Here is a 24,897-nt window from a genome sequence, read left to right as displayed (position 1 = left end):
TGAGGCATGAGACTACTCAGCCCGAGGTCACAGAGCTGCTAGTGGAACAGCCTGAGCCCTCACTGGAGTCCGTCCCTACCAGGCCCCATGCTTCAGCAGCATCTCTGGAAGCCCTCCCCACCATCCCGTGAGCTTTTGTCCAAACTCCACCATCCTCTGCTGCATTTGCCCGCCCTGGTTCCAACCACCCTCCAACTGGAGTGGCTGCCTGCCTGCTCTCCATATCCCCTAATCTCTGACAGTCTAGTTGGACCGCCTCCTCCGGGAAGCCCACCATCCTGGACCCCATCCCCACCAGTCTGCATCATGTGCTCTGCAACATGCAGAGCTCACTTCCTCTGTATCACGTGGGTCTGTCTTCATTGTAGGGGCTCTGGGTCTGCTTTCCCCAGACTGGAGTCTCCTTGGGGGGCAGAGCCTGCTCTTCCCCACAGCGTAGCCCAGCCCAGGACTGAGCTTACAGTATGTGCTCGATAAATAACTGGTGATAACGTGGGAGGACAGAGCACGCAAGCAGGCACGAATCTTAAAGAATTTCCAGACTGGGCTTCCCTGGTGGCGCAGTGGTTGAGAGTCCGCCTGCCGATGCAGGGGACGCGGGTTCGAGCCCTGGTCCGGGAAGATCCCACATGCTGCGGAGCGGCTGGGCCCGTGAGCCACAACTACTGAGCCTGCGTGTCCGGAGCCTGTGCTCCGTAACAAGAGAGGCCGCGATAGTGAGAGGCCCGCGCACTGCGATGAAGAGTGGCCCCCGCTCGCCGCAACTGGAGAAAGCCCTCGCACAGAAACGAAGACCCAACACAGCAAAAAATAAATAAATAATAATTAAAAAATAAAAGAATTTCCAGACCAATCACCATTTTACAAACAGGAAAACAGAGGCCCATACCTGAATGCCACTCGCCCGGGGTCACGTGCTGGTCACGGGGCTGGCGGAGCCGAGCCACGCGGCCTGAGTTCGGTGCTCTGTCCTCAGCCCTGCAAGGCTTTCCCCGTCTCCAGACCCACACCCTTGGCTCCACCCCTACCCAAGCCCCAAGGAGGTCAGGCAGAGAACACTCACCAGAAAGAGCGTCCCGGACGGGCAGCAGCAGCCAGGGTGGCAGGGCTGGTCAGTCCCTCTCGGGGCACTGAGCTCTGCACAGGAAGCAGGGCCCTGTGCACAGTCCAGCCACTGCTTGCCCGGGGGACACACACCAGGCACTGGCCCTGGGGACACAGATTGACAGCTCAGCCTAGGCACATTCACTTCTCCCCCGGGGTCCCACCTGGGAGAGGCATCAGCTCCGGGCGCGGCTGGGAAGGTCTTGGGGCTGCATGGGAGCTCAGGGAGCAGGGTCCCCGGGGTGACAGGGAGGGGTTGACAGGGCCGTGGGTGGTGCGGGGATGAGAAGTGAGGGCAGGGCGTGGAGGAAGAGGTGGGTGCCTCATCTGTTCAGAAGGAGTGGACACTAGCTTGAGTCTCCTGGATCCTTCTCTTGAGTATTTCCTCCCTGTTAGTTTTCTCCAATAAAAATGTCTTAGGGCTTCCCTGGTGGTGCAGTGATTGAGAATCTACCTGCCAATGCAGGGGACATGGGTTCGAGCCCTGGTCTGGGAAGATCCCACATGCCGCGGAGCAGCTAGCCCCGTGAGCCACAATTACTGAGCCTGCGCATCTGGAGCCTGTGCTCCGCAACAAGAGAGGCCGCGATAATGAGAGGCCCGCGCACCGCGATGAGGAGTGGCCCCCACTTGCCGCAACTAGAGAAAGCCCTCGCACAGAAACGAAGACCCAACACAGCCATAAATAAATAAATAAACTTAAAAAAAAAAAAAGGCAAAAGAAATCTGAATGAAGTATGGTCTTAAAAAAAAAATGTTTTAAAACCCACTTGTCAAATGTGTGGACATTCCAGAAAAAGACAAAATCTAAGAAAGAAAAGGCAAAAGAGAAAGGGGCAGGGGGAGAGGAAGAATGAAGGAGGGAATTGGGGGAGGACCAGGGGACAGAAAATAAAAAGAAAGAGCTGAAAGGAAAGAAAAAAGAACGGAAAATTGAAAAAAAAAAAAAAGCGAGAAAGGGGTTAGCGCGCCCTCTACTGGCAGATCCTGGTATCAGTTTTGAATGTTGGGTGCTTCAAGGTTTCTGAGCAGAAAGCAAGTGCACCCCAGGAAGTGAATTACACTCAGGAAAGAGAAACAGAGGCAACTGGAAGGAGAACGTAGAACGCCCCCACTCCAGGCTCTAGTTCTATCATAAATCGCCTGTCCCAGCTGAGCCACAGTCTCCCCATCAGTCAAATGAGCACGAAGGTCCCTACAGACGCCTGCCTCTCCAGGCCTGGCAGCATCCAGTTCACTTCAGCATTCCCAGGGCCCAGGCCTGGCCACACAGAGGCATGCTGAGCCCCCCGGTGTGTGGGAGTCCACATCCGTCCACCTCTGGAGCCACCAAGCCCCACCCCCATCCCGATGCTGGTACCCACCAGTAATTGCAGGAGTCCAGCCGGGCCACTGCTCCAGGTGCATAGAGCTGCCCGGCGCAGCTGGCAGGGGCACTGACTCAGGGACAGGCAGCTGGCGTCATGCAGGAAGAGGCCAGGGGGACAGGCGCAGCCAGGGGTGCAGACGCTGGTGCACTCCACCCCAGGGCCCTGCGCCAGGCACAGCCGAGGGCGTGGGCCCCCCTCCTGGTGGCACTGCTCAGCTGAGCGGAGCACCATGTCGCCTCGGCACTGGGCTGGACGGGAAGACAGAGCGGGTCTCGGCAGGGGCAGGCGGGAAGGCCAGGGAGGTGGAGGGGTGGGGGGACCTGCACGCAGGGGACAGGTGGCGGTCAGTCAGAGGGACTGAGAGTCGGATGAAGCCCCCTCCCTCAGGGCGTAGCCCTGCCTGGTCCCCGGTGGCTGGGGGCTGGAGGAGACCCAGGAAATGGGCAAAGTCTCTCTTAGCTCCAGGCATGGCCTGTCCTGGAGGCAGAGCTCGGTGCCATGCAAAGGTAGGTGGCGAAAGGTCAAACCCCCAGGGGCCGGCGGGACGTGCCTGGTGGGAGGATGGGAGGGGACTCGGCACCTGTGCAGGGCTGCGTGTTGCAGTCCCTGGTCTGGCTGTGGGGTCCCTGGCACCCGGCGTCCCCAGGAGCCGAGGCAGAGCAGCTGTGCCCGCGTGTCTGGACGCCTGCACTGCAGGGCGCTGAGTAGGTGGACCAGGCGGCCCACAGACCCCAGACGCTGGGTACTGCCAGGAAGAGCGGAGTCAACCATGAGGGACGCAGGAAAGAGGGGGCTGAGGATGGCCGTGTGAGGGTCTGGAGCTGTGTGGGCTGGCACCGTGCAGGGTCCTGACTGCAGCTTCGGCCCCACCAACATCCACTTCTCCAGCGAGGCCCCCAGCACTCCCTCAGGCCAGGCCCACCCTGTTCATCTCCTGCTGGGCTTCCTGGGGCTGTGATTGGGGGCCGGGAGAAGCTTCTGGACAATAGCTAGGCTTGCCCCCGCCCCTCCCGAAGGGTCATTGTCTTCAGTTGCTGCTCACTCCACCCGAGGGCCCCAGACACACCAGGAACAGAAGGGGCCACATCTGGGCGCACAGCAGGGCTGCAGGGCTCCTCCTGGGTGGCCTCTCCTGGGCAGGACGTGTCCCCAGGGTTGGGGCAGAGCCAGGAACGGCTGCGCCAGCCTGGGCCCCCCTCCAGGGACGAGGGAGCTCCGGGAGCAGGCAGACCGGGGACCCCAGGGTGTCCAGCCCAGCGCCCCTGCAGGGAAAAGGGCAGGACACTGCACGGGGCCCTGCAGGGCGGGGCGGCTCGGGGGACCTGGGTGAGCTCCGAGAAGCTATGGGGGCGACGGAGGGGCTCATGAGGATGAGTGTGGCCTCTGGCCCTCGGGGACCTCCACCGTCAGCCCAGGTCTCCCTCTCGGAGCAGAGCCTTCGCTGAATCTGGTTCACTGGGGCCCCACCTCTGTCAGTGGACCTGGCTGGCACCTCGACATGTCCACTACCCATCCTCACATTTTCTCCCAGATCAAAACTTCCAGAGCCTTCTAAACAACTGGCCTTCGTTCAGCCTCAATGTGGAAACCCAAGAGTCCCCTCAGACACCCAGCCGCCCTTCTCCACCGGCCCCTCCTTCCTTCTCCTGCTGCAAGAGCCTGGCCCAGACCCCCCGTGGACCCACGCCTGCACCCCAACTCCCCTGCTCTGCCCGCTGCCCCGTCGCCCTGCGCACCAGTGAGACACAGAGACCCCTGCTGGGACGGCTCTGCCTGAGCGGCCCCAGCAGTGGAAAGAGAACAACAGTCCTGGCCCCTAAGAGCTTCTGACCGGCCCCCTCCAGGCCCCCGCTTAGCCTCATGCCCACACCTTGCTCTCAGACACCCTGCGCCCCCCAGGCCAGCCTGGGTCCAGGCCCTCGAGTCCTCCCCCAACAAAGCTCCACACGTCGAGGCCAGCTCCAGGGCCACCTCCCGGATGGGCTTTGCTGACCACCCAGGCAGAGAGATCAGCAGGCAGTGCTCAGGGCAGGGGTCTGGAGGAGGGAGGTGGGCGCCGGCAGGGCCGGTGGGCTGCTGCGTGCACACCTGCCCTGCATGCTGGCAGCTCCTGCCTCTCGCCTTCACACGGGCCCCCAGAAGCGGCTGGAGGGCTGGGGGGAGACCTGAGGAGAGCGGCAGCCTGGGCACCTGCCCTCCTCTCCCTGCCCCTCAGCCCCGCCTCCATCAGCCTGCATCCTCCAGCCACCACCCTCTCCCCTGCAGGCCCCTCAGCTCTCCCCGCTCCACACCCGTCCCCTTCCCTCTCCCATTTCCCCTCCTCGCCCTCGCTGGCTCTGTCCTGCAAGCCTGAACCTGGCCCTCAGGCCAGAGCCACAGGAGCGGTCGCAGGGACCCCAGGAGGGCCAGGCTGACCAGCCGCAGGCCACGGGGCAGCCCCCTGGTTCACACAGCAGAGCCTCCTTCCCACACACACTGCAGGCGGAGAGAAGCCGAGGCAGGGGGTCAGGACTGGGGAGGGAGGGGAGGGGGAGGGGAGCGTCCCCTGACCCGGGCCCTCCCCACGGGGCGGAGGCCCTGACCATCGGCTGCAGTCGTCCAGGAGGAAGGGCACCCCCGGCTGCTTCGCCCAGCCGGCAGCCCGAGTCCTGGAGGAGGAGCCCGGTGGGCAGCGGCATCCAGGGTCGGGGAGTCGGAAGGGGAGGCGGACGCCCCACACTCCCCCGAGGGCTCTGCCCACAGCACCCCTGCTTGCTGGGCCCGCCGCAGCTTCTGTTGGCCTCGGGATCCAGGCAGGAAGGTGGGCACGGGGGCACCAGCCCCATCTGGCACAGCTCAGCACTCGCACGCACACGGCCCAGCCCGCAGTCTGTGGGGCGGGATGGGCACCCGGTAGGGTGGGCAGTGGGAGGCCAGCCTCACCCCTACAGGGCTTCCCCCTTGGATGCGCCCACCCCAGCCCAGCTCCCTTACCTGTGCCACCTGTGCAGGGCTGCAAGCCACAGGGTGCCCTCTCTTGGGAGGCCCCAGGGCAGGGGGCACCACCATTCTCGGGCGGGGGGTCCACACAGCTCCTCCGGCGACTCCGATGGCCTCCCCCACCAGAGATGCTGCAGGGCCCCCAGGCCTCCCACACGGCCCACGCCCCGGCCACCGCGGGGGACCAGGTGAGCCCAGGGAGGTGCGACCGTGCTAGAGGGAGCAGGGACAAGGGGCAGAGAGGACCCCGGGCGGTGGCCAGCGGGGCGGCTTAGGGCAGCACCCGGGGACCCCGCAGCTTCCCTTCCTGTCCCAGGAAACCCCCCCTAGGTGGCGGTGACCTGTGGAGAGATCTCTAGGGCTCTGGTCCCTGGAAAGGGTCTAGGATGGCGGGAATCCTGGGGCAGGGCGCCCACGTAGCAGCAGATAGAAGGCCAGCTGTGGGGCGGAAGAGACCCCGGGTGGGAAACCCTGGATGGAAGGAGAGGCGGTGGGGGGCCCCCGCCTCGGATCCACAGAACGAAAGCGCTGCAGGGCCTCCGGCTCAGAGCCCAGGACCAGGGGCGCAGCCTGTTTACACCCTCGCTCTGAGGAGGACCGGCCGCTGCTCCAGTTCCCACACTCAGGCAGGAAGAGGGCAGGGCTGGGGCTTCAGACAAGGCCTTCGGGAGGTACGAGGCTGGGATGTCACGGGGGGCTGTCCTCCTAGAGTCCCGGAGCCTGGACACGGGTCTCAAAGGAGAGCAGGGGCACTTCCCTGGTGCAGGTGTCTCACCTGGGGGGCTGGGGAGGCTTGGGAGGGGATACCTGTTACCTGGGCAGGCAGCTGCCCCGAGGCAGGGGAGGCCGCAGCAACTCCCGGCGCTAGAAGGCGAGGCCCAGGCCACAGCTACGGCTGCAGCTGCTCCAGCCAGACCAGGGCGCCAGCCCACAGTCCACTGCAAGGACGGGTGGGCCGGGTTCAGAGGGTGCTCACCCGGGAGCAGGGTCCTCGGGGTGCCCCCCCCAGTCCAGCACTAACCACAGCCGTCCTCGTCCGAGCTGTCCTGGCAGTCAGGCCGCAGGTCACAGCGCCGCTCGGTTGGCAGACACTCCCGGCTGCTGCAGCTCAGCTGACTCTGTGAGCAGAGGCCTCTGGAGGCCGGCAGCCCAGGCATGTCCGCGGTGGGCACCGCGAAGGGCACAGTGCTCGCTGCCCATGCCAGGGGTGGGGGAGGGGAAGAGAGCCACACAAGTGATTCTGGCTGATGAACCGAGGATGATAAACCGAGTCCCTTCGACCCCAAGCCAAGCGCAGAACAGAACTTGCTGAGCAAGGCTCTGGCCTCCCCTTCCTCCTGATGCCTCCTGCACCCAGTGCAGGCTTCCCTCTACTATATGCAGGTGAGATCACGGGGTCTTTGGTCCACACGCGATCTCACACAGTCTCTCTCTTTGACAACAGCTCTTGGAGTGTCCAGAGAGAAGCCAGAGTGTCTAGAAGAACAGTTCACTCCCCCAGGTATCCCTTCCTGATGGGTACCCTCTGGAGTGCCCCTTCCTATGACTGGTTAATGCTTGATCTCTCTCCTCTTGATTGGAAGACTAGGCTTTGAGCACAGTGATCTACCTTTTTTTTTTTTTTTAGAAGATGCTGGGGGTAGGAGTTTATTAACTTATTTATTTATTTTTGCTGTGTTGGGTCTTCGTTTCTGTGCCAGGGCTTTCTCTAGTTGTGGCAAGCAGGGGCCACTCTTCATTGCGGTGTGCGGGCCTCTCACTATCGCGTCCTCTCTTGTTGTGGAGCACAGGCTCCAGACATGCAGGCTCAGTAGTTGTGGCTCACGGGCCTAGTTGCTCCGTGGCATGTGGGATCCTCCCAGACCAGGGCTCGAACCCGTGTCCCCTGCATTAGCAGGCAGATTCTCAACCACTGCACCACCAGGGAAGCCCTGTGATCTACTTTTGAGATCTGCCGCTGCCGGGTCATGGTGCCCCTGCGTGGCTCAGAGCACAGGGACCAGGGAGAACAGGAGGTCCATTCACCGTCCACTGTGAGGAGGAAGGGCCGACCAGTGGGGTGGCAGGCCGTGAGGTTGGGCCAGGGACCAGTGCCTTCCTCCCGCCGGCTCTCTGTAGGCCCCGCCCACCCCACTGGCCTCCTGGTGCCCGGGACCCCTCACCTAGGCAGGCGGCCGTGAAGCAGCCCTGAGTCTGGTGCTTGGGGGCCGGGCAGTGCCGCAGCACCAGGAGACTGGGCGGGGAGCAGCGGCGTCTGCAGCCCTGCACCCCGGGCCCACACGTCTGGCTGCACGGCACCCATGGGCTCCAGGGGCCCCAGGCCTCACAGCGCTGCTCTTGCCGGGAGGGCCCTGCCTCCCCCGCCAATTCACAGTCAGGCTGCCCATCGCACACCTGCGGAGGGAATGGGGTCAGGGCGACTTTCGCTTTGGGGGCACATTGGCTCTGCCTTCTGCACCACCCGTTCCCCACCCTCACCAGCTGGAAACCGAGGCAGAGGCCATCCGGGTAGGAGTATTCTGGGCCGGGAAGCCCTGTCCTGTTGGGGCCTCCTGGACTGGCAGCCCCTCTGAGGGGAAGAGGAGAGAAAACAGGTGGGAGCGAGGGTCACCTCCCAGGCCCCCGGCAGCCGTGGCCTCCATCAGGGGAACAGTGTGCCTACCAGAGCCCAGCTCATCCTCGCCCTGCGGGCAGTCGGGGAGCCCATCGCAGAGCCGCTCAGGGTTCAGGCACAACTGGGGAGCAAACCACAGGGGAAGAGCCTGCCGCAGCGGGGCAGGAGCCTGCAGAGGAGGGCGGGGGAGCCTAAGGCACGACGCAAAACCCTCAGGGGACACAGCCTGGCTCAGACACCTTTGTGAGGGGTCCAGGAGAGGCAGGCCACAGGGGAGAAGAGGGGGCCTGTGGACAGCGCCCAGCCGCCACCAGGTGGCCAGGCCGTGCAGGTGTGACTTGCGGGGACACAGAGGGGACCCCCAGGCCTGGTAGGGAGAAGCTGGGGGAGCCCCCCAAACTGCCCCCCCCCCCGCGGCAGAGCCACTCACTGCCCACCCTCTAATGCATCCAGCCCAAATGTGGGCAAAGACAAAAGCCCTTTCTTCTCTCCGCCGGGCTGGGCGGGCGGGCAGGAGTGTTCAAAGAGAGTTTCCGGGAAAAGATTCGAGGCGGACAAAACTCGCTCAGACTCGGCGGCCCCCAGACCCAAGTCGCTCTCTAGCGAGCGCCACCCCGAACCGCAAGGGGCGGAGGCCCGTCGGGTGGGGGCGGGAGGAGAGGGCGCCCCGCCCGCTGGGCGCGCGGCCGCGCCGGCCGTGCTCTCACCGCAGGCGCCGGGGTCCCCGTCCGAGCTGTGGGGACAGTGTGCGGCGCCGTCGCACAGCTGCGCGGGGGCCACACAGAGCGGGCCGCGGGCGCAGGGCGGGAGGTGCGGCGCGCAGGGCCGGTCGCGGCCGTCCTCGCGGTCCTCCTCGCCGTCGCAGCGCCAGCCCCGCGGGGCGCACACGCCGCTGCCGCCGCTCGCGAAGAGGCCGCAGGGCGGCGCTGCGGGGGCTTCCGCGCTCCACCCCGGCGGGGCGCCCGGGGATGGATGCCTGCAGGCCGCCGGGCCCTTCCACCGCCTCCGGCTCCGCTCCCCCTCCAGGCCCTTCCGGCCCCCTACCTGCGCCCGGCCCTCCCCAAGTCCAGCCGCTCCCGCTTTTTGCTGCCCTACTGGTTTTCCAAAAGCTCTCCCGCCGCATCCAAGAATTCCCGTTAGACGCCAGCCGGTTTGGAGGGGGGCCTTGAACTTCTGGGAATAAAGTCTGGACCCTTTCAGTCCCCCGCAAACGCTCTTCACTTCCGGTGTCTCCAGGAGGCTGAGCCTGGGACCTGCTCCTTCCCACCCGCAGCATCTGCCCCAAGGCCTCCCTCCGAGGCGCTGTCCCCGCCCTTCCAGGCCTCCAGACCCCATTTTCTCACCCCCTTCCCTCCAGGAGACTCACCGGGGCTGACGCTGGCCCGGGGAGTAGGTGCAGTCTCCCTGGAGACAGCGGAGGGGCCAGGCAAGGTACCAGCCGGGGGAGCGGGCAGAGAGGGGAGCGGGCAGTGCCCAGGCCCCTCATCGGCTCCCTCTGGGCAGTCCCAGATTCCATCACACAGGTGGATGGTCCCCACGCAGGCACCATCGATGCAGGACACCTCCCCAGGGGTGCAGTTCACTTGCCCTGTAGCCAGAGAAAGGCGCTGGTCCCAGGGCACTGCCCCTTCTCCTCACTGCTTGGGGCGCCCTCACTCACACACCCACAGGTGCCCATTTCTCAGCCGGAAGCTGGATTGGGGAAGGAGGGGAGGCAGGCAGGTGGGGACCCACAAGATGGGTCTCTCGGAAGGGGACGCCTGGTGGGCTGGAGTCCGAGGTAGGGACCGCTCACCCCAACAGGAATCCTCGTCAGCAGCGTCCGGACAGTCAGGGTGCCCACCGCAGAGCAGGGCGGGGGGCAGGCAGTGCCCGTCAGCGCAGGCCAGTGAGTCCTGGGGGCACGGGCAGCCCTGCTCATCCGTCCGGTCTCCACAGTCGTCCTGCCCATCACAGATCAGGGCCAGGGGCAGGCAGTGGCCGGAGCTGCAAGACATCTGCCTCTCCCCACGGCCTGGGGTGGCACAGCCTGGTGTGGGGAGGGCAGGCAGGCTGAGGACGCCGACAAAGGGTCCCAGAAAGCCCCCAAACCCAGAAACCAGAACAGCCCTGCCCACAAGTCGCATCTGCTGGTAACAGGAGCAGCAGCTTAGGAAGCCACCCTAGGACGCATGCTTCCGTTACACTTTCAAGGACTAACCCGCCACTCGGCCACTGCCACCCGGGACACTCACCCTCCTCGTCTGAGCCATCGCCACAGTCATCCTGGTAGTCACAAAGCCACCCGTGGGACACAGAGTGCCCGCCCTACTGGCATGGGGCCTCTCCCTCCGCACAGCCAGGCACTGGCTCCTCACCGCGGCTACCGTCATCCCCACAAAGCCACTGACTTTCCTGGCACGTGCTGAGGACACAGTGTCCTGGGATCAGCTGCAGCACTGGGCTCAGCCAGCCCAGGGCACAGAGCTCCCTCCGAGGCCTGCCACTCACCAGTTGCCACCGTCTTTCTGCAGTACGGTGCCCGGGGGGAAGAAGCTGCCTCGCCACTCGCAGGGGCAGGAAGCCAGCTCGAGGCAGACTCCTCCTGAGATCAGAGGGCAGGGCTCCGGCAAAAGGGGCGTGGCAGCCCTCTGTGCCAGCCCCGTCACCATGCCTTGTGGGCCCCTCCCCTCTGCCCACTCTGACCCTACACACACTGCAGCAGAGTCCCCTCAGGACAGAAGCAGCCCTCCACACGGGCAACGGCCTGGCAGTGCCACCCAGGCTCAGGACCGTGGTCATGGCAGGTGGGGGGGAGGATGCTGGGGCCAAAGGCCTCATACCCCTGGCCCCCTTCACACTGCAGAGCTGGGTGGAGAGGAGAGAGGCTTGGGTCCCTGAGGTGCAAGGGCACCAGGATGCAACAGCAGCAGGCAAGCCAGCCTGAGGCGACGCTCAGGGAGGGCACGGGGGGGCGTGGCGTAGACTCTCGCCAAGCCCCTCCCGAGGCCATTTGCAACATGCACGCTCCACAGAGCCGCAATTTCATCGTGTTTTGTTCATCTAGGCGCACAGTAGGCACTCCACACGTATTCGCCCTTGAATGAATGAATGGCTGGCTCTCAGGCTAAGACAAGTATCCTAGAAGGGGCTGAACGTGTGGTGGGATTGGACATCGGGGACCCAGGGCGGGGCCCACTCACGGCAGAGCTCCTGGCTGTGCCAGCACATGTGGATCCCGGGAACACTCATCTGCGTAGGTGGCGATGGCCAAGCAAAGACACTCACAGTCGCCCCCTGAATCACATCTGAGGGAGGGTGCGCTTGGGCCCAGCCCTTCCCCACGCCTGCGCCTCTCACCCGCAGCTGTCATGCACACACCACTCGCAGTGCTGCTCTGGGGGCAACTCCGCGTGGCACCGGGCAAAGAGCAGCTGCAGCATCACCCCACAGAGGGCGCAGGCCCAGCCGGCCCGGTGGGCGTTCACCTACGGGCACACCACGGTGGACCAGCCAGACTCCTCCGGAGCACCCAGCCTCTCGAACCACCCCCACCCCGGGTTTCCGCAGCTGCCCCTCCTCCCTTACCCCTTTCCTGCCCATCCTCACGGCGCAGGGGTGCCGCAGGTCCCCCTGGCTCGGGGCAGAGAGGACTGAGGCACCAGGAGTGGGCAGCCAGTTCAGCCGTGGGCTCCAGGCAGGACTCCCTGGCGGCTCCGAAGGTCATTACTGGCGTCTCCATCAAAGTCTCCACACAGCCCAGCCACCCGGCCGCGGAACTCGGGGGACAGCTGCACCAGGACCCGGGTGCCTGGACGGAGAGGGCAACAGGGGAAAGGATTGTGAAGACAGGATCCCGGAGGCCTTCTTTAGGGCAGGGGGCTGGGAGAAGACCTAGGCGCCTGTTATGTGGGCCTGCTTGACCTTCCCAGGTAAGTACCACCACCCACCAGGGGGCGCTGGCGCCCTCTTTCGGGGGTGATGGTTGGTGGGGATAGAAGAGACCTACATTTGGGGGGCTAAGGGCAAGAAGTGAGAGCCTACTTTCCTAACTAAACCCATGTTGGGGGGGTAGGGAAATTCTCCAAAGGGCAGGATTCCAGACTCCAGGACGGCCTGTGACACCCACCAGCCCCAGAGGCCTCAGTGCAGGCGAATTTTTCCCACAATGCGGGTTATTTTGATTTCCTTTGATTTCTCAGTAACGGTTATTTCTAAATCGCCAACTGCTTGGGTTTGGGTGGTGGGATGTTAGGAAATTTATTTTTATTTCTTCTCTCTAAAACTTGGTATTTTTAAACTGTGTCTTTGGTGAGGAGGTATTGCTTTCATAATGAAGAAAAATATAATTATGAAAACATAATTTGGAGACTCTGACCACACACGAGAAGGAGGAAGAGTTTGTGGGGAGCTTCGGGGTGGGGGTCAGATGGCTGGGGGCGGGGGCTGCCCTCCATCCCAGAGCAGGGTGAGGCCCAGGCAGGTGGTGAGCTGCAGGAAGAGGCCAGCACGGCGCAGGCTCAGCCCGGAGCCCGTACAGACCTTGGGGGGCATTACACTCACCCCATTCACTGTCACTGCCTGGTCTGTGGAGGAAGAGAGACATTCAGGCTCAGCCTTGGGATAAAGGGGCTCCAAGATCCCCACGAGGCCCTCCTAGCCTCCCCTCCAACCTTTCCTTTGCTTCTCTAGCTGTGTGACCTGGGGCTAGTCATTAGACCTCTCTGGGCTTTAATTTCATGGAGCCTTCCAGAATTATAATTCCCAGCCAAGAGAAGAGGCGCCAGCCCCACTGCACCAATGGCTAGCAGTGGGGAGACACGGGGAACCCCAGACCTCAGCTACCCATACAGAGCTGTGATGCCACCTGGGGTGCCCCTCCCTGGCAACGTCACCCTTCAATGTCGCAGCCACCTCTCAGCACGTGCACAACGGTGCTCTGCAGCCGCACGGTCAGCGCCTTGGTGCAGGTGAGGCCGCTGGCCCTGCAGGGCAGGTCCTGGGCAGAGACTGTGAAACGGCCGCTGGCCTCTCGCACCAGCAGATACTTGCAGGCCCCGGGGAAGGTGAGGGCCAGCCCATCAAATGTCACATAGTGGGGGGCACCTGATGCCTGGCACCGTCCATCGCACCGCTGGCCCATGCAGCGCCACTGCCGACCCTGGCACACCCTGTGGGCAACGGGAAGAGGGGAGACAGATTCACGAAGACAGGGACTGGAACTGTATCCAGGGGAGGCAGCCGGTCCAGATTCCAAGCAACTCCAGACAGACCCTCAGTTTGGAGGGATGCTGAGGATTCCCGTTGTCCAGGCCCGTCTGGATATCCCACCCACCATCACCCCAGCCCCTAGCCAGGGGTCACTAGGTCACAGGGTTACAGGTCACGGGCTGGGCATACCAAATGTTGTAGCCCTCCTGGATTGCAGCGTTGGGCGGGTACCACTGCCCACCGTGACGGCAGGGAGGTATGCAGCCCTCATCCTGAGCAGAGGCGGGGGACAAAGGGCTCCTTGGAGGACTGCCTGATCCCCCCACCACCACCAGTTACACACAGACAGGGGGTCAGGGCAGGGCTCTGGTTAGGGTAGCCCCCTCCAGGACTTACCAGCAGCACGGTCCCTGGGGAGCCCCCCATGCTGCCTGGGGGGCAGGAGCCATTGGCACTGGGGCTGTCACAGGTGAGGAGGGAGGCATCAGGGATGGAGACGAGCCCACGGGGGCAGAATGCCCGCGGTGGGGTGCAGCGTTGAGCAGTGCAATTCCATAGGCCCCTCTCCTGGCAGATGCTGCCAGAGGTGGGGAGGCAGGTAAGGGCCAGGCCCAAACCCAGACTCACTTCCAGGCCCCTGACCCGCCCTGGGAGAGCCTCAGGATCCCAGAGGTCTGGAACCCCTAACGTTGAGGGAAAATCCAGCTCTGACACTGGAGGCCTGAGCGTCTCACCCCCAACCCCAGGTGTCACAAGCACAGGAAGTGGGACCGTTTCCAGCACCTGGCCATACCTGGGATAGACACTGTCACCCTTTCCTGCTCCAACTCCAATAGAGGCCATTCTCTGGGCTCTGGGGAGGGGCAGAGATATTGAACAACCCTACTCCTAGCACAGGTAGGAAAAGGACTTCACTGAAGTCTCACTCTCACCCACCAAAGCCTGGATCTGGCACAGCCCCTGTAAGTCTGTAACTTGCCTTTATTTCCTAACCCATTGAAGAGCCTCTGGACCACACTCAACTGGAATTCAGAGATCGGGGCTCTAGTCCTTCATCATTAACAAGCTATGTGACTCTGCGGGCTATTTAGCCTATCCAAGCCTCAGTTTCCTCATCTGCAAAATGGGAACAATTCTTCCTCTTCGTACTTTACTAGGTTATTGTAAGACTTAAGTAAGATTAAATAAGGTAATATACGTGAAAGTGCTTTATAGGCCCTAAAGTGCTCCACAACTGAGGGGAAGTTATCAGCATTTTGTCATTCTGACGTGCATGCCATCGGCCCGGAACCCACCGAGCTACATCCCCGGCCCCTTTTCTCTAAGCTCCACCTCTTCACCCCCAAGCTTTTTGCCTCCCACCACAGGCGTGTACTCTTACCAGCAGTTGCAGTCCTTCATGGTAGCACTGCCAGGGGCATAGCGATGAGCCCCAAGCTGGCAGGGGCATGAGCCAGGGGGGGCACACACTGGCCCTCAGGGTCCCAAAGCAGCCCCAGGGGGCAATTACAACCGGCCACACAGCTGCCCAGCTCCCCACAGCCTTCAGTTTCCCCACAGTTCCGACCGCACACCGGGGCACACTCCTGGTACTCCTGGCCACCAGGACACAGGACAGCTGGGCACAGAGATGCATGCAGGTCAGGGGCATTGCCACTGCTGCTCTGCCCACCCCTCCGGGCCCGACAGTCCCTACGTCTCTGAAAGAAGGCGAACCCAGCAAACTGCCGAGGTCAGAGGTCCTTCTGGGGACCCTCCCCTGTTGCAAAGCCGTTGGATCCCACTGAGCCATTCCTAGAAGGTGCTGGAAGAAAGAGCCTGGGGATGGGGCTGGCCGGCTGAGCAGACTCACGGCAGAGGATCTGGTCTCTCCAGGAAAGCAGGGCACCCTCCTGGGCACAGTGCCGAGCATAGGCAGCGAGCACAGGGCACAGGCCGTCCCTGCCGGGGGTGCAGCTGCACACAGCTGTCAAGCAGCGCAGGTGGAACAGTTCCCTGTCCACCAGCCTGTGGCACTCCTTGGAGGGAGATGAGGAAGGGGGTCGGCTCCTCCCCCACGGATTCCCCTGTCTTCTCTGGTCCCCACTGCCACCTCCCAGTGCTCAGCAGCCCTGGCACGGAACCAGGGCCCTCCCAGTAGCCCAGGAGGAGGGTAGGGCAGGTACTGACCCCATTTTACAGGTGCAAACAGGAGGAGTGCCCCCAACCTGGCTACCTGGAAGACTGGGCCATGCAAGATGGCACAGGCTGCCCCCGCGAAAATGTGACGCTGAGTGTGGGTGCTGCAGCGGGAAAGTGGGGCGCTGTCCTCTGAGGGGCACCTTCCCTCGCCTGCCACGTGGAACTTGCTAGCAAAGGCGGCAATGCTGGTCTCCACGGCGCCAGCAGGAGTCAGGAAGTCATCCTGCTGGTTCCAGGCCCTCTGTGGCTTCGCCCAGCCACTCACCCGCCCTCCAGCACACCTGGAGGGCATGGCGGGCGTCCAGGGTGATGTAGGCTGCAGGGTCAGACGCTCCCCAGAGGACGCAGGCCCCAGGCCAGCGCAGCAACGCCGAGGCCCCCAGGGCCACTCCAGGGCAAGACCACATCCTGCCCGTCAGCCAGTACTGCTTCTGCAATAGGGGGTCTGTGAGGGGGCCACCCCCAAAGGGCTGGGCTGGGCTGATGATGGTGGGGGGAGGGCACATTGCAGGATGGGGCTGTGAGAAGGGGAAGAACCTGGGGTAGGAGGGGGGAGGGCCTGTGTCATGGTGGGCTGCCCACCCTGAGCAAGGGGAACTGGAGTGACCCCTGGGAGGTCACGCATCCCACCTACAACCCCCACGTGACCCTTAGCACCCACTTTGCCTTTGCCCTTGGAGTCAGTGTGCAGGAGGGGCTGGGACTGGGCCCTGGCTGTCCAGAGCTGGGAGGGGCCTCCCTGCCTTGCTCACCCCAAGAGGCCTTTCAGATCCCTCAGAACTATATGAATTGTATTTTCCCCTCAGGACGGGGCAGAAGATGCCTTGGAAGATTTCCACAGGACTTTACATCTGCTTCAGAGATGGCAGAGTGAGGGGGAAGTTGAGGCAGTGATTTTGGCTGAGGGAGTCTGGCGGGAGAGTTGGGCTCAGGAACCACAGGGCGGTGTGGATGGGAGGTGCTGGACAGAGCCCAAGTCCACAGGGAGAGGAGAGATGACAGGAGGCCCCTGGGGCCTGAGCCACACTCCAGACGGCTGCTGGGAGCAGAAGGCCTGGTAGGTGGGTACCCTGAGAGCTGAGGCTACCTGAGTCCCTGAGCTGGACGTGGGTGTCCCCCAGGGAGACCGAGATGGCGTGGAGGCAGCTCCCAGCGTTGCAGTCCCCGTGCTCCAGTACAGTCAGTAGCGGCCTCTTTACGAAGTCCTGGGGCCAATGGTGAGGAACATGGTGGCGGTGGGGCAGACCCTGAGAGCAGCTCCTGTTCTACTGGTCACGTACGGCACACACTGGGGGCAGCTTCCACGCAGCACGTATGCTGACCGCCTGCCAGCCAGCCAGACTCTGTAAGGGGCTTAACCCTCACCAAGGGCTGGCATATGTGACATGTGTGTGTGTGTGTGTGTGTGTGCGTGCTCGCGTGCACCCGCATGTGGGGGTGTGTGTGTGCATGTTTGGGCAACATGTCTCCTCTCCCTCCTCCCTATGGGTATGTATGCTCATCTCTATGTGTGCCTGTGCACACACACGCTAAATCTATGTGCACACGTGTGAGCATGTCATGTGCGAGCTCCTGTTTGTGTCTATGTGTGTAAGAAGGTGGCCTGGGCCTGGAGCTGGGAAGTCACCTAACTTTATTGGGGGAGGGCCGGGAGGAAGGAGGGCCCTTATTTCCCCTGGGGTTGTTTTACAGGAAGTAGCCTGTGACAAGCCCAGCTGTCCTGTGTGTGAGAAAAGACCGTGAGGTTGGGTTTTGTTTTGTGCCCCTGGGCTGGGGTGGCGATGAGCGGGACTTTCACAGGAACCTAAGGAGGAGGCGAGAACCCAAAGGGCAGGCTTGGGGGTCTGCGGCTGCCATCTTCCCTCCAGAATCGTTTCTCTCTCAGCTTTTCCCTGGACGACTGTGTGTTCTGTTTATTTAGTGGTTTGCTTACCGTCCCTTCTCCCCCATAGCACCACTACGAGGGCCCCGCTCTGGCACGACACCCCGCTCCCGGAGTTGGTCCTCCGCACACCTGCACCAGGCTGAAGCGGCGACGCGCGCGGCCGCGGGAGAAGCTCCGCCCATCGAAGGTGAGGTAATGCCCGTCCCCGCCCACCGCGCCCCCGGCGGGGCACGGCGCCTGCGCGCAGAGCCAGCGGCCATCCTGGCCAACGCTGTGGGCGCGAGGGACGGGAGAGCGCGCTCCGGATCGGCCCCATGGCGGAGTGGGGGGTGGGGGGTGGAGTGGAGGGGGGGTGGGGGGTGGAGTGGAGGGGGGGTGGGGGGTGGAGTGGAGGGGCTGGAGGGGGAGGGACCGAGCTGGAGACGCCCTCCCACCCCCCCCCAAAACCCTGGTCCCTCCCTCCCCGACACCCCCTTCTCCCCGTTAGCACTAGAGGTCAGCTGATGGAGGTCACTGGCTAGATTTTTAAGCAGGGCCGTCACTTACGCCTTGAGAGGTCACAGGTCTCTTGTGAGGGAGGCCCCAGAAGGGAGGCAGGTTGAGGAGATAACATAAGGGAGGGATCAGAGGGGACCAGGGAGCCTCCAACCCCAGCGAAAAGGCCAGCAAGGCCCGCGGACCCACCGCGGGCTGCACAGCTGGCGCACGGTGTCACCGGGGTCGCAGCGCCGGCGTCGGTGGTAGCAGGGCCGGCGGGCGGCAGGCACACAGAGGGCGCGGTCCCAGAAGAGGCCGGGCGGGCACTCGCAGCCGCTCACGCACTCTTCCCCGCAGGACCCCTCGCCCCCGCCTCGCCCACAGCCGAGCAGCTGGGCGGGCAGGCCGAGGCGCAGTCCGAGCACAGCCGGCCCCCCAGGCACAGGCGCTCTGCGGGCACAGGCGTGGGTTGTGAGGCCCAAGGAGCTCCCCTCCTCCCGCCGGATCCCGCTGCCGCTGGAGAGCCAGCAGGCCTTGGCAGCCCCCCGAGAGGGGCGCTCAGGGGTTGGCGGACCCCTCAGGAAACAGGAGCCACGTGAGGGCCCTCGGTCAGTTCCCAGTTCCACAGGGTGGGGAGGCCAGAGGCTGTGCACCGAGGGACAGGCGGGAGCCCTACTGCAGAAGCCGGGCGGGCTTCCTCCAGCGCACGTGGATGCGCCGCGCCGCACGATCCTGGGCGTAGCTGGCCAAGGTGGGGCATGCGACCTCCAGCCGCTCCTCCCACCCACTGCCCGCTGGGGCCGCAGCACAGTAGGCAAAGAGGCAGGCCTCGTGGTACTCAGCAGGGGGCACCTGCCGAACCGGGGCAGCCCCTCAGCCAACCAGCCTTCTCCAGTACTCACCAGCGCCTCCCTACTCTTGCTTCCAAAACGCCCTGGTTTATAACCAAACAGGTGAACACTGCAAGGGACCTTAGAGATAATGTATAGGAGCCTCCCAGAGGGGGCGCCCTGACCGACGGCCCAAAGCAATTTGGTGGCTGGACCAGGTGCCTCGTTTGGCACCTCCCCAGCACTCCCCCTTCCCACCCCTCCAGTGCCTGATGTCATCTCCACCCCCACCCGTACCTGGGCATGGCATTGCCTGCATGGACCATCCAGCAGCTGATGGCACACATCCTGGGCTGAAGCCTGGTGGCGCAGTGGTTAAGAATCCGCCTGCCAATGCAGGGGACACAGGTTCAAGTCCTGGTCCGGGAAGATACCACATGCCACAGAGCAACTAAGCCCGTGTGCCACAACTACTGAGCCTGCACTCTAGAGCCCGCGAGCCACAACTACTGAGCCCACGTGCCACAACTACTGAAGCCGACGTGCCTACAGCCCGTGCTCTGCAACAAGAGAAGCCACCTTAGTGAGAGGCCTGCGCACCACAACGAAAAGTAGCCCCCGCTCGCTGCAACTAAAAACAAGAAAGCCCACGTGCAGCAACGAAGACCCAACGCAGCCAAAAATAAATAAATAAAAAAAATTTTTTAAAGAATTCTAACTGCCTGTCGGGGGAGCAGGTGACGGCCAGGGCTGTGCCTTTCCCGCAGGCTGGGGTCTGTGGACCCACCGGGGAGTTTGTGGCTGGAGCAGCTGTGCCAGGGCTGGGAGCGGCCATCCCGCCAGCTGTGTCCCCAAGGCCAGGCACAGCACTCCTCCAGGCTTCCCACAGAAGCGTTAGCTGAGCCTGCCCTCGGCTGGCACAGCCATGTGGCAAAGCAGTGGCCCTCAGGCTGGCTTCGGCAAGGGCTGTGCTGGGTAGAAAGAGAGAACGGGCAGAGCCAGACAGGCAGCCTGGACCGGACTTCCCTCCCCAGGCAGCCTGGACCAGACTTCCCTCCCCAGGCAACCTGGACCGGACTTCCCTCCCCAGGCAGCCTGCCACCTCCAGGAAACCCCGGATCTAGGCTAATCTCAGGCGCTTACCCAGGGTGCAGTGGGTGCCCCCACACACACCGCAGCCTGGGCAGCAAGCCCTCACCGTCAGGTTCCATGCAGCAGGCCTGTTTTCCGGGGGCCTGGGTCCACCAGGTAGGGGGAGGGAAGAAGATGTTAGTGTTCAGCCCCATACCTGGGAATGGCCTGGGACATTCAATCTGGTCACCTACTCTCTTGAGAGGCTTTATCGTGTAATTTTCCCTTCTTGGTCTCCATTTCCAAAGCGAGAATGATCTCGGGAAGGCGGACTGAAGGGTGGGCATGGGGAGTAGGCATCATGTCTCTCCCTGCGCTGCCCACGGAAGTGCCCACTCATCCCCCACCCCACCCCACCCCCACAGTCCGCCCCTCTGGAGCCCACCCACGACCTGCTTCCCAAATGGCCACTTCTCCAGGTCACCACTCAGTCCTCCCCTACTCTAAGGATGTCACCCCACGGCTCTCTCCTGCTCGGCAGCTAGCCCAGGCTCCACGTCACTCACTTGTAGATGGGGCCGAGCCCCGCACGGCCACTCCAGGTCAAGTCCAGCCGCCAGCCCCAGCGCTGGTAATGATGGAGGCTGGTGCAGGGCACCAGGTCCTCCTGATGGGGGGTTACTTCCTCCTCCACCAGGATGGTCTCTGTCCGCTCACACCACCGCCTGCCCATAGATGGGGACCGACAGCTGTGGCCACTGTCCCCATCTGTCCGAGAGGCCCTATCCTGTGACCCCACTCCCGGTGGAGAGTTAGTTAGCTGAGGAGGAGGCTAAGTTAAGGAGGCTGAGAGAAGGAGGGTGCGGGAAGGAGTCTGGCTGCCCCAGAGGGTCTGGGGCCTGGGGCAGGAGGGGAAGGATCTTAGTCCGAGGAGCCCCAGGGTGGGCTGCTTACCCAATAGCCAGTGCCCATGCCGTCCCAGAGAGGAGGGCAGGGAGCAGCATGGCGACCCTCAGGTCACCTTTGGGGGCTGTGAGGCTTTGGGGAGCCAATGCTGTGGCAGGTGAGCAGAGGCTGGGGCTGGCCTCCCCAGCCCCACACTGCTGCTACTGCAGCCTGGGGTCAGTGTGTCCAAGGCAGCCTGAGACAGCCAGCGCGAGGCCCGTGGCACTGGGGAGGTGTTATCTCAGCCCCATGCCCTGGAGCACCAGCCGCCCAGAACCAGATTGGACCTGCCTACACATCACGCAATCCCCTCAGAGGCCAGCTCTCCCTGGAAACAATCCCCTTCCTGAGAGTGCACTCTCAGGCCCTACCACCAATTAACGTGGACAAGTGCAAGCCACACTCTCTTTCTGGGGCTCAATTTCCTTACCAGTAAAAACCTCAGGGGCCTCCCAGGGAATCACAGGTGGGACAGGGGCTCCACGAATACTTTGAAATTGTGTGTGTGCATGTTTTTCTGATGACAGTTCCATAACTTTTATTAGATTCTCAAGGGGGGCCGTGACCCCACAATAGTGTTGAGTCACAGGGCCACGGCCTTCCCGCCCTCAAATCCTGAGTGTACGATCCTCTCCTCTGTCCCTTTCCTGCTTCTCCTGCCCCCTCTCCTACCAAGCACTCGAGAAACGAGAAACGAGGGTCAGTGAGCAGAAGGAATGGGGTTTCCAGGGCGATTGCACTGTTTGCGGACGGGGGGATGACGTGCGCCCTTCCCTCTGCGCGGTCTGACTTCTTACTGAGGGTGAGCATCTGTGGTTGGTGGGGTCCACCTGCTCTCCTAGGGTCCCTGGGATCCAGAACCAGGAAGCCCAGACAGGGGAACGAGAGCCAGCCTCAGGGAGGAGTGTCTGGGCTAGCAAGTGCGGGGGCAGGGGGCAGAGGGGCCTGCAGCCAGCTCCCCCAGCCCTGCAGGCACGGCAACCGGATGGGATAATCCGAGCAGAGCATCCTGTTGGAAGAGGGTTGGGCAGCAGCTCGCTCCCCAGGGGAATCCTGGTTACATCCTGGTTACGGGTTACCAGCTCCGAGGACACCCAGGCTGGAGTGTGGCCTGGGCCTCAGATCCCGTAACCCTCCAACCCCTAAACCTGACGTGCCTCCAAGCATCCCACACAGTCACCCCACCTGTGGTGGGCAGGGTCGGGGGGAGGCTGCTGGGAACCAGAGTCCTGCCAGGCATTCTTCTGGGCCGACCCTTGGTCCTGGGCCAGGAGAAGGTGCAGTGAATCCCTCAGGGAGCTCTCGGAGGGGGTCCTCAGAAAGGTCCAGGGTCAGGCCATGGACACCCAGCTGTTCCCAGCCTCTCACACATGCACACCTGGACACTCTCCCTCTGGCACCTAACACACACTCGCACTGCAGGTCTTACAAGGACAGACCGAGGTGCTCGTGCCCCATCCTGGCACACAGTGATGTGTTCTGCTCCCAGGGCCGTCCTGCAGCCTGGTGAGCAGGCCGGACACTGAGCGGCTGAAGCAGCCCATACAGAAGGTAGAAGAGCCCTCCACAGCTGATTCCCAGGCACCCTGTGCTCTTCCAGGCACCACCTGTTCCAGTCCCCCTCATCCTAAGCATCAACAAATGCTGATGTGCCCCTGCTGCATGCCGTGCTTCTCTGTGCCCTGGTACCCCCTCCAGGTGATGGGGTGTGGAAGCCAGAGGAGGCTGCTCTTCACACCCAGTCATCCCCACCCCTCCCGGAAAAGCCACACGTGGACTGGGGAGAAATACAAGTCACATCCTTCCCTCTAAAGAGGCCAGGAGGGAGGAAGCTGGAACCCAGAGGAGATTGGAGGAAGAGATTAGAGAGGGAGGCCTGGAATACCCAGCCCACATTTTAGATGGAGGAGGATGGGATATGGGGAGCTTTCAGGGGTTGGGGTGCCCAAGTGGCAAAGCTGAAGAGAAACATCACACACAACCAGGGGCAGGGATGTCTGAGGGCTGAGGGCACCCCTCCACACCCGACTGGCAGAGGTTTCCAGCCGGGTGGGAGGATCCACTCCCCACCACGCCCAGGGGACTCTCCCCTCTCGTCAGCAGAGGCTCCCCTGGATGCCGCCCTGGGGAGTCTTCACCCCATCCGACTCCGGCCTCACCCCCGACGCCTCCTCGCCAGTCCTGCCTTTTCCCAGATGACCTGGTTCAAAGCCCCCACCCCAATTTCTACCTCAAAGGTCACGTTCTTAGCAGGCACTGGGGCCCAGCCTGCTCTCCTTCGGGCTCTCCTCACCGCCCCCAAGGGACCCGGCTCCCGCGGTGGGTCTAAGGTCGGTGGGGGGCGGGGTGGGGTACGGGTCTGGGTGGATCCGAGTGGGATCAGGGTGGAGAGCGGGGGCAGGGCCGCAGTTTCCCAGGCCCACCCCACCGACCGACAGTCGGGGGACTCGAGCGCGGCGCAGACACATTCCGGCGGGCACTTGCAATTCAAAGACAGCAGCGCAGACACTAGCTCCCTTCCCCTTAACAGGCCCCCTCCTTTTCCCCCCAACTCCACACCGCCCCCCGACGCCCCGCGCTCCACCTTTCCCCTGGCTCCTCCCTCCGCGCCTGCCGGCACCCTCCCTCGCAGCCCGAGTGCCCTTCCTCCCTGCCTCCTCTCCCTCCTCCACCCCTTCCCCCCCCGCACGCCTCTCCCCCCACCCCTGCCCCTCCCCCGTCCTTAGCTCCCACTTTCCATCACCTACTGCGGGCCGTCGTTCCTCCAGACCCTCACCTGCCCGCCTAACCCGCTGGGCACCCTCTCCACCCCTGGGCACCCTGTCCCCGACCTCCCCCACTGGCTGCCCCGCTGCCCCCTCCCACCTCCTCGCTCCCCTCCCCCTCCCGGGCGCCGCTTCCCCGCTCCCGCTCCCTCCGCGTCTTTTCCTCTCCCCTCCCCGCGAAGTTTCGGGGCTGTCAGTCTGTCAGTCTCCGGGCAGTCCGCACCCGGACTGCAGGCGGCGGGCGCCATCGCGAGCCGAGCCCGCGGGGGCAGGAGGCCGGGGCGCCGGGGTCCGGGCGGCAGCGGGGAGACCGTGGAGGCGCCCAGGGCGGGCGCTCCGCCGCTTCCCCGCCACACCCGCACTCGCAGCCACCGCCCGTGCGGCGCAGGTGACAGCCCCGGGGGTGCGGGCGCCCGGAGCGCAGGAGGGGTGGGGTGGGGCTGGAGGGGAGCGAGGGCAGAGGAGCGGCGAGGGCCGGAGAAGGGAGGGGTGGGACCGGGGAGGAGGGCCGGCTGGGGGGTCGGGGCTTCGAGGAGAGCGGAGAGGCGGCATCCGGAGGGATGGGCGGGGGCTGGGGAGAGGGGGCCGGGTGGGAGGCAGGTGGGAAAGGGTTGGGGGCCCCCGAGGGCGGGGAGTGGGGCGTCTCCGGAGGGGGGCAGGGAGTGTGGGAGGGGGCCGAGGTGCGGGGATCGGGCGTTTGGGAGGGGCGCGAGAAGGGCGCTGACAGGTGAGCCCGGGAGCCGGGAGGGGGTCGGGACGTGGAGTGAGCTCCAGGCGGAGGGGCTCCGGGGGACACACGGAGGCGGGGAGGGGGGTGGGAGGGGTCTGGGCGACTGGAGAACTTGGGAGGGGTGAGAAGTCAGTGGGGAGCAGAAATGGGGAACGGAGCCCCGGAGAGGGAGGGGAGGGACGCGGAGGTGGGTTGGGAGGCAGGGCCGGGGAGGGGCAGGGCCGGCGAGGCAGTCGGAGGGAGCGCTGAGCCTGAGACCCGAGGCTCGCAGGGGGCCGGGCGACTAGGCGGGAGCTCCGGGGGGCGCGGACTGGAAGGGGGAGGGGAAGAGCAGTTCTGGGGAGTGGGAACCAGGAAGGAAGGGAAGCGAGAGCCCGCTGGGGAGGCAGAGGGGGAAGGGAGACGGGGCCTCGGAGGGGAAGGAGAGCTGCAGGAGGGAAGGAGGGAGGGAGGGAGAGGGTGGTGTGGGGAGAGGAGGAGGAGGGCTGGGGAGCGGGGGGGGGAGGGAACTGAGGTGAAGAGAGGAAAGGAAACCAGAGTGGGGGAGGAGAGGGAGAGGGGAGGGAGAGCCGGGAGGAGGAGGGCGGTGTTGGGGAGGAAGGAAAAGAGGAGGGGGAAAGGAAGGGAGAGGGTATGCGGCCGGGGAGGGGGAAGGAGCCGGGGGAGAACCGGGAAGGGAGGGAAAGGCGGCCCCGAGCCTGGGGAGGGGGAGGGGAGCTCTGCCGCGGAGGCTGCCCCAGCGGAGGGTCAGGGGGG

General features: G+C 64.0%; 1 protein-coding gene across 1 annotated transcript in view; it reads right to left on the bottom strand.

Moving 5' to 3' along the window:
• The window catches only part of ZNF862 (zinc finger protein 862), a gene marked incomplete at both ends in the record, with an annotated part of 67,603 nt that extends 44,489 nt beyond the window's left edge, over positions 1-23,114 (bottom strand). The window contains 56 exon segments of the mRNA XM_079711875.1: positions 1,064-1,313; positions 2,469-2,521; positions 2,523-2,722; positions 3,055-3,219; positions 3,541-3,670; positions 3,672-3,736; positions 4,343-4,462; positions 4,563-4,639; positions 4,824-4,949; positions 5,057-5,122; positions 5,220-5,343; positions 5,448-5,666; positions 5,870-6,102; positions 6,268-6,317; positions 6,321-6,391; positions 6,475-6,697; positions 7,396-7,484; positions 7,616-7,847; positions 7,932-8,022; positions 9,434-9,471; positions 9,507-9,655; positions 9,863-10,096; positions 10,302-10,374; positions 10,378-10,471; positions 10,558-10,649; positions 10,763-10,914; positions 11,250-11,272; positions 11,274-11,354; positions 11,407-11,534; positions 11,656-11,679; positions 11,681-11,746; positions 11,748-11,857; positions 12,498-12,632; positions 12,961-13,217; positions 13,447-13,529; positions 13,654-13,834; positions 14,639-14,718; positions 14,721-14,875; positions 15,110-15,275; positions 15,473-15,679; positions 15,681-15,975; positions 16,288-16,348; positions 16,526-16,643; positions 17,177-17,242; positions 17,453-17,594; positions 18,008-18,171; positions 18,174-18,250; positions 18,529-18,652; positions 18,928-18,990; positions 19,350-19,585; positions 19,588-19,596; positions 19,774-19,865; positions 20,268-20,426; positions 21,832-21,908; positions 22,076-22,149; positions 22,940-23,114. Of these exon segments, the coding sequence (XP_079568001.1) occupies positions 1,064-1,313; positions 2,469-2,521; positions 2,523-2,722; positions 3,055-3,219; positions 3,541-3,670; positions 3,672-3,736; positions 4,343-4,462; positions 4,563-4,639; positions 4,824-4,949; positions 5,057-5,122; positions 5,220-5,343; positions 5,448-5,666; positions 5,870-6,102; positions 6,268-6,317; positions 6,321-6,391; positions 6,475-6,697; positions 7,396-7,484; positions 7,616-7,847; positions 7,932-8,022; positions 9,434-9,471; positions 9,507-9,655; positions 9,863-10,096; positions 10,302-10,374; positions 10,378-10,471; positions 10,558-10,649; positions 10,763-10,914; positions 11,250-11,272; positions 11,274-11,354; positions 11,407-11,534; positions 11,656-11,679; positions 11,681-11,746; positions 11,748-11,857; positions 12,498-12,632; positions 12,961-13,217; positions 13,447-13,529; positions 13,654-13,834; positions 14,639-14,718; positions 14,721-14,875; positions 15,110-15,275; positions 15,473-15,679; positions 15,681-15,975; positions 16,288-16,348; positions 16,526-16,643; positions 17,177-17,242; positions 17,453-17,594; positions 18,008-18,171; positions 18,174-18,250; positions 18,529-18,652; positions 18,928-18,990; positions 19,350-19,585; positions 19,588-19,596; positions 19,774-19,865; positions 20,268-20,426; positions 21,832-21,908; positions 22,076-22,149; positions 22,940-23,114 (7,044 nt within the window).
• Positions 23,115-24,897: the final 1,783 nt, after the last annotated feature.

Source organism: Hyperoodon ampullatus (genome assembly GCF_949752795.1).
Source record: "Hyperoodon ampullatus genome assembly, chromosome: 9".
NCBI lineage: Eukaryota > Metazoa > Chordata > Mammalia > Artiodactyla > Ziphiidae > Hyperoodon > Hyperoodon ampullatus.
Note: the sequence above shows the minus strand (reverse complement) of the source record. Positions and strands in the feature narration are given on the sequence as shown.